This window comes from Acinonyx jubatus, chromosome E1 (genome assembly GCF_027475565.1).
Source record: "Acinonyx jubatus isolate Ajub_Pintada_27869175 chromosome E1, VMU_Ajub_asm_v1.0, whole genome shotgun sequence".
Lineage (NCBI taxonomy): Eukaryota > Metazoa > Chordata > Mammalia > Carnivora > Felidae > Acinonyx > Acinonyx jubatus.
In genome coordinates this window covers 39,181,194-39,188,784 of record NC_069397.1, presented here as the reverse complement: position 1 = coordinate 39,188,784, position 7,591 = coordinate 39,181,194, and the positions used below count along the sequence as shown (strand labels likewise).

Genomic DNA, 7,591 nt, shown 5'->3' with positions numbered 1-7,591 from the left:
CATGTGTTCCCAGTAAAGTTTAGGGAGAAAGTTCTTACAGGAACAGCAACTTTAGTAAACTGGTCTAGAAATACATCTTCGGTCAGTGGTGGGTCTACAACAAGTCGATCAGCAGCAGGAAGGCTAGAAAGAGCTGGACACACACACAGTGCAGCAGCAGGTAGTCCTGCAGCAGGGGCTGTGGTAGCAGGTTGGGCGGCAGTAGGCTGACAACAGCTGAATGCACAACCTTGAGCTAGGCACCCAGGCAGGCAGGAGCACGTGGGGGTGGTAGTAGGTTCTCTTGCAGTACACAGGGATAGAGCAATCTGGCTGGGAGCAAGCTGTACAGCAGCAACTGGGGCAGCAGCAAGGCTGGCAGCAGCTGGACCCACAGCCACTGGATCCACAGCAGGTGGTCCTGCAGAAGGTAGGCTGGGAGCAAGAGAAGGAACATGAGTGGGTCATGGTGTCAGGGGTAGAGGGTGGGCAGGTCCTGTTCAGAGGTGAGTTTCTCAGATTCTAGTGCCCCTTCCTGTTCTGAGGCTTTTGTGCCCTAGACCCCTGAAGTTTGGATCATGGGAACGGCTTTTCTTGTTGTTGTTATTGTTTACATTGATTTCGAAGATCACTGGGGGAGGTGTGGAAAAAATGAGGAAGCTGTTCCCTAAATGTTATGATTTTCAGAAAATAAGTGTTTAATGTGTTTCCTATTTGAGAATGACTCATAGAAAAATTTTCAGATATAGGGTTACGGGTTGGCTTAATTGGAAAAATGTCCAACTCTTGATCCCAGCTAAGGTCTTAATCTCAGGAAGATGAGCTCAAGACCTACATTGGGCTCCATCTTGGGCACAATGCCTATGATAAAAAAAAAAAAAAAGAAGAAGAAGAGAGAAGGAAAGAAAATAAATACCCAGATAAAATCAAGGTGGTCACATCAGAAGCAACACTCTTGCTACAATAATTTCATCATGTGATATTGTTCCTACTGGCCTGGGGTGTGGTTGGTAGGTGAGGTCAGTAGATATCCGCAGGTTGCTCCATAGGTTGAACACAGATTGGGATGTTCCTGAAGTGAGGGACATGATGTTGATATGTTTACAGTAATGAATTAAAATCATGCCTGAGACTAAGTCTGTTTCCTCACAGAAGCCTGATTGAACACTTTCACAGTCATCTGACTCTTATACCACCAAGTACATCTTGGTATCCCATTTCAACCAAAGACACATAAGTGGAGGATGTCTGACAACATCTTTTTCAAATGTGAAAGCAGAACCAAAGAGGAAGATAGAAGCCACAGAGTACACTGAGACTAAGAAAACATCAATAAATATACTTCCTGGATAACCAGTGGTCCAGATTTATGAAGAACTGACAAATTGCCTTACAGGAGGGAAGAAAAATAGGTTTGGCAGAAAATCACATGATGCCATTTTACTACACCATTAGGTTCTGGGGACGAGGAGGCCAAACAAGAATGTGATTTGCATGACCCAAACACAAGCGTGTTCAGCTGCCTCTGTTGCTCATGAGGACACCGCAGGCTCACCTGTATGTGAGGCAGAAGAGTGCTGAAGGGATGGATGCCACCCAAGGCAACAGGAGCATCCTGTGTTCCCCAGGGCTCTAAAGGGCAGGTCCCGCTGTCCTCACATATGGCTGCTGTGGCTGAGTTGTAGGACACTGATGTCTACAACGTAGTGCCAGTGATGGCCCGCCTGTACAGGAGAGTAACACTTCTGCGGTCAAAGAAGGCCTCGGATGGACATGTTGCTGGTGCTGAGACTAAGGGTGTCTGCTACCACGTCTGGAGATCTGAACGTAAGTGCGCTTCAGCAAGTGCCCGAACCACAGTCTTGGATCCGAGTGTGTCCATGTCAGCTGTGGGACATTCCACCGTGAAATCTCCTCAGCTGAAAATGCGCATAATGACTTGTGGAGGACTGTGTATGGCTCCACACGGACACTGCATGTGATGTAAAATGTACGTACAAAACCTCGCACTGGAAACAGGGTACAAAAACACATAGACAATATGGGATTCCAAATGATTAGGATTTATTAAGAGATACAGGTGAGACTCCCCACGTCTAGGGAGACATTGAAAGGGAACATGACAGGCAGCAAGAGGCGTACAAGCTTCATGAGTACACTGAGAAAGGAAACATACCCGTGTGGGCTTTCAGCAGTTTCCACAAGTCATAGGTCATTCCTGAGGAGTTGTTTCGCTGACAGGAACAGCGACAGGATAGAGTTAGAGGGACAGGATAAAGTTCTTGACTATGGAGACCAAACAGAGATCCTCACTCTGTATCAGGATGGGTGAAGCTGGCACATGACCCAGAGGAAGGAAAGAAGAAGCGAATCAGGGAGAAGCGGTCCACACTTCATCAGGGTGATTCACAAGATGGTAAACAGGCGGATGAATAACCGAGATGTTGGGGATTGCGGGCTGGCTTCCCGCAACGCTTGGCGGTGACCACTTCCCAAGTGGCAAGTCAGATGGTGGTTCTTGGCGAGGCAATCAGCAGCAGGAAGGCTGGCAGCAGGATCCAGAGCCCTGGGCTAGGCACCCAGGCAGGCAGCAGCAGGTGGGGTGGTAGCAGGTTCTCGTGCAGTACACGGGGGTACAGCAAACTGGCTGGCAGCAGTGGGACCCACAGCAGTTTTGTCCACAGCCGCTGGACCCACAACAACTGGGCTGGCAGCAGGTGGTCCGGCAGCAGGTGGTGTGACAGCAAGTTGGGCGGCAGCAAGGCTGGCAGCAGCTCGACCCACAGCCGCTAGACCCACCGCAGTTGTGTCCACAGCCGCTGGACCCACAGCAGCAGGGCTGGCAACAGGTGGTCCGGCAGCAGGTGGTCCTGCAGCACGTAGGCTGGCAGCAAGAGGAGCAGCACGAGTGGGTCATGGTGTCAGGGGTGGAGGGTGGGCAGGTCCTGTCCGGAGGTGAGGTTTTCAGATTCTGGTGCCTCCTCCGGATCTGGGGCTTTTATGCGCTGGACCCCCGAAGTTTAGACCAATGGGCAGGACTTTCCTTGTTGGTGTTTACATCGTTTTCCATAGTCACTGGGGAATCATAAATGAGGAAGTTGTTTCCTAAATGTTAGGAATCGTTAGAAATATGTGTTTAATGGTTTCCTATTTGAGAATAACTCACAGAAACATTTTCTAACGAGAGGAAGGTGGGCACATCAGCAGCATCGTTCTTGTTTCAGTGATCCTGGCATCCATCGTGTGATCACAGTTCTGCTGGGGTGGCTAGGGTCACAGCAGTTTTCCCTCCCCAGTCTTTGCCCTTAGATTGTATGTAGATTGCGAGTATCTCTGAGGTGAGGGGCATGATGCTGATATGTCCACTGGGACAAATGTGGTAGATCCCAGAGCCCAGGTAGGTTTCCGGACAGAACTCGGATTCAAGACTCCCATAGGCATATCGGTCGCCTGTAGCACCCAACTCCACCTGCGTATCTCAGTTCAATCAAAGACCCTTGCGAAGCCGATGTCTGGTGTCTTCTCTCCCACATGGCCAGGCAGAAGCAAAGCAGGTGGGGGATTGACCAGTACCCCCGATTTACCTAGGATGGAATGCTTTCACAGGATGTGGGGCTTTCAGGGGCAGAAAGGGGGGGCATTATGGGCAAAACCAGGTGAGTTGGGGACCCTAGTCCTAACCTTGTTAGGTAGCCTCGTCTGTGTCCTCAAGTAGCTCATTACATCTTTATTTATGGTTGCTGTTTCTTTTTTCTGTCAGGCTGTCTTTCTTTTTCTGCCTTTCTCCCTTCCTCCCTGCTTGCCTGTCCATTCCTTCCTCCTACCGTCCCTTCTTTCCCTTCATTCTTTATTTTCTTTCTTTCTTCTCTTCGCTTTCTTCGTCTCCTCATCATTCCCCCCTTCCTTCTATGCTTCCTTTCTTCCTCCCCCCTTCTCCTTTTCTCCCTACTTCCTCTCATCCCCCATTCATATTCCACCATCTTCTTCTGTTTCTTCCCATTACTTTGTCTATCCACCAAGCCAGTTTATAAAACATTGGGTTGAACGTTAATAACCATGGATTGTCAATGATGTCTTGAATTCACCAGCCCTAGGTACACCCTGACTCCTAATCCTTGCCTAAGGGCTCTTCATGCACAGCAGAATGTCAGGCTGCCTGAGTATGCCACTCAGAGAAAGAACACTCCATCTGTGCTTCTGGAGACCTGGTTTATAAAGATTCCAGCTCTCTCATTGCTGATATAGGAGAATCTCAGTATCTGTGTCTGTGTCTGTATATGTGTGAGACATCATTTCTGATATATCTTTCAGGTTAAAGCTTTAGTTGCAACCTGTGATTCTGGCTTCAAAGTGCCTTTTCCCTTGACACTTACCTACACTCAGACCAGTGCAATATGACCTCCCTGCAAAACCACATTCCTAGACATTTTTCTTCCAAGTAGCTTCTGGAAGAAACAAAACTCTGACCTTCCTTTACCCCACTCAGTCTCAATTTCCTCACTTCCACAATAGGAACTTTAATACCTACTTTGTAAGTTCCTCCAAGAATTAAAGTGAATGCTCAGGAAGCATTTAGTCCACATCCAGCAAATATTCGGAAACATGGGTCGTGTCAGGTTTTCATCTCATTTTGCCAACATGGCGCTCTTGAGAACCAGCAGCGGTAGGCACGTTTGGCCTCGGCAGTCTCTCCAGAGCATCCTGGGTACCTAGTCTCCAATGGTGGCATGTGTCCTGCATAGGGGCCTTCGAAGCTCATCAGAGGTCCCTCCACTGCTCCCACGAAGTGACCCGGGGCCCTGTCTCCTATTCCTCTCAGAGCCTGAATCGGCCTCACAGCCCTGAGTGCTGAGTTGGCACCAGTACTTCAGGACCAGAAGCAGCAGGCTTCGTTCCTGACTCCTAGGAATGCCCACGTTGTTCTCTCTTTTTTCTTCCTCACATTCTCCTCACCCCCACGGAGCAGGCATCATTTTTTCCCCTCTGTTACTCACAGTTCCTTCACAAAATCCGGAGGGAGTTCCTTTGCCTTTGATGGTTCAGAAGTTATGAATTACTCAAAGTCATACATGACCATTGCATGATCTCTCAGTCCCTGACATCATTCTTCTTTAATTGCTTTGGTAACACTTTGATCATGATGACAAACCACCTTACAGTTGGGGAGATAAACAGGTTTGGCAAAACTACCTGATTCTTTTTTACTCTGCTAATATGCCCTGAGGACCAGGAAGCCAAGCAAGAATGTGATTCCCAAGAACCAAATACAATGTGGTCAGCTCCATGTGTTTCTTGTGGGAACACTGCATGCTCGCCTGTGTCTGATGCAGAGGAGTGCTGAGGAGCTAGGAGTCTAAACAACAAAACTCCTACGTTCACAAGAGCTTCAAAGGGCAGGTCCTGCTGCTCCCACATGTGGCTACTGTCAGCTGAATTGTTGGACATTGATATCCACAAGTTATTCCCAGATGTCACCTGCATACACAGGAGAATATTACTTCCTTGGCCAAAGAAGACACTCAAATGAACATCTTGCTACTCTTGAGACTCAGGGTGCTTTCTAACTCATCTGGAGAGTATGAGCATATGCGCGCTTCATCAAGGGCAGGAGACACAGTCTGGGTTCTGAGTCTGTGCATATCAGCTTAAGACAGGCCACTGGAAGTTTATTCGTATGAAAATGAAGATAATAATTTGTGAGACACTGTATGAGGCTCCAAATGGGTACTGCATTTGGTATGTATCCTGTGTACAAATACCTACATTGGGAACACTGTACAAAGAAATGAACATCATATGGGACGCGAATGGTACAGGCTTTATTGAGAAATAAAGGTGAGACTCCCTGTGTCTCAGGAGACATTTACATGGATCACGAGAAGAAGAAAGAAGGATATAAGAACCATGAGTACACTGAAAAAGGAAACATGATTTGAAGACTTTGAGTAGTTGTAGACACCTATGTGTGAGTCACTAGAATTTCTTTCTCTATGTTATTGAAAGGGAGAGGGTGACAATCTTGACTGTGGAGTCAAGGCAGAGGTCATGACTCCATATCAGTATGCATGAAGCTGGCACATGATCCAAAGATGAAGGAAGATGAGACTCAGCTAGAAATGGTCCACACTTCCTCAAGGTGATTCACAAGCCTGTAATGTTGTTGACTGTGCGCAGGCTTTCAGCAATACTGGCAGTGACTTTGTTTCCCAAATGACAAATTGGTGTTTTATGCAGATGGTGCCTCTTGGCAAAGCAATTAGCAGCAGGAAGGCTGGCAGTAGGTTTGGACACACAGCATATGTGACAGCAGGAGGTCCTATAGAAGGTGTTGCAGCAGCAGATTGGGTGGCAACAAGGCTGGCAGCAGCTGGCTCCATAGCAGCTGGCCCCACTGTGGGTTTGTCCACTGCAGCTGGCCCTGCAACAGTTTGTCTGCAGCCACTGGTCCAACAGAAGGTGGTCCTGTAGCACAAAGGCTGGCAGCAGGAGCTGCAGCCAGAGTAGATCATGGTCTCATATGGGCAGAGTTGGGTTTCTGAGCAGAGATAAATTTTTAAGCCACTGAAATTATCTTCTCCACTAGGCCTTTCATACACTGGTTCCAAATTTGGAACCAATGATCAGAATTTTCCTGGTATCATTTATAATATATTTTTCTAGATACATGGAGAAATACCCAAGGAGAAAGAGTCCCTTAAAGATTATGAACTTCTGAATGTAAATGGTAGGACTGTTCCCCTAGTTAATTGATAACCCTTAGGAACTTATTTTCAGAAGTGGAAGAGGCAGTAGGCAATAACAGCATCATTTAATTATGAATCACTATTTTTTAAGACAGAATACATCCTCTGGTCACCTGACAATTCAAGCTAATGTGGAGAAGTCAGAACCACTGTCCCCACCTACTTTTTTTCCTTTGGCACTAACTATTTAGGGATATACTTCTGATAATAGATGAAACAAAGGTGATGATTTCAAAACATACTTTAACACATTTTTAACTAAAGCCATATTTTCACAAGATGTACATCTGTGTCACAAAATTCAGTAATTGATAAATGTATTAGTAGCAAGCAACTTCATTAGGTATCTTGTTTCCTGCATCAGGGGACTGATTTGAGTATAACTGACAGTCTTTTACACGCTGAGCTCCAAATCTGTTGACAGAGCTGATAAAAAAGCTTTCTCTGCAGATAGTATATTTACATTTAATGGTAAAGAGAAAGGTTTCAAAGAAGTTTGACAACTATAATATTTGCTTTGAAGTGCAGTTTAAAAGAACACATGCCAATAAATATTTTTCCAAGAAGACATACAAATGGCCAATGGACACAAGAAAAGATGCTCAACGTCACTAATCATCAGAGAAATGGAAATCAAAACCACAATGAGATATCACCTTACACCTATCAGAATGGCTAGAACCAAAAAGAAAATATATAACAAGTGATGGTGAGGATGTGGAGAAAAAGAACCCTCATGCACTACTGGTGGGAATGCAAATTGGTGCAACCCCCATGGAAAACAGTATGGAGGCTCATCAAAAAAATTAAAAATAGAATTAACATATGATCTAGTAATTCCACTACTGAGTATTTACCCAGAGAATATG

At 46.2% G+C, this 7,591-nt stretch overlaps 1 protein-coding gene across 1 annotated transcript; it reads right to left on the bottom strand.

Moving 5' to 3' along the window:
* Nucleotides 1-2,245: 2,245 nt before the first annotated feature.
* LOC128313448 (keratin-associated protein 9-2-like) lies at nt 2,246-3,820 on the bottom strand. The gene has a single exon (XM_053212119.1). It carries the CDS (start codon nt 2,894-2,896, stop codon nt 2,510-2,512), a length of 387 nt encoding a protein of 128 aa, XP_053068094.1. The 5' UTR covers nt 2,897-3,820; the 3' UTR covers nt 2,246-2,509.
* Between the last annotated feature and the right edge of the window lie 3,771 nt (nt 3,821-7,591).

What these genes read in the sequence shown, in the direction of transcription:
- LOC128313448 (XM_053212119.1), bottom strand. Translation starts at nt 2,896, where the DNA reads ATGACCCACTCGTGCTGCTCCTCTTGCTGCCAGCCTACGTGCTGCAGG.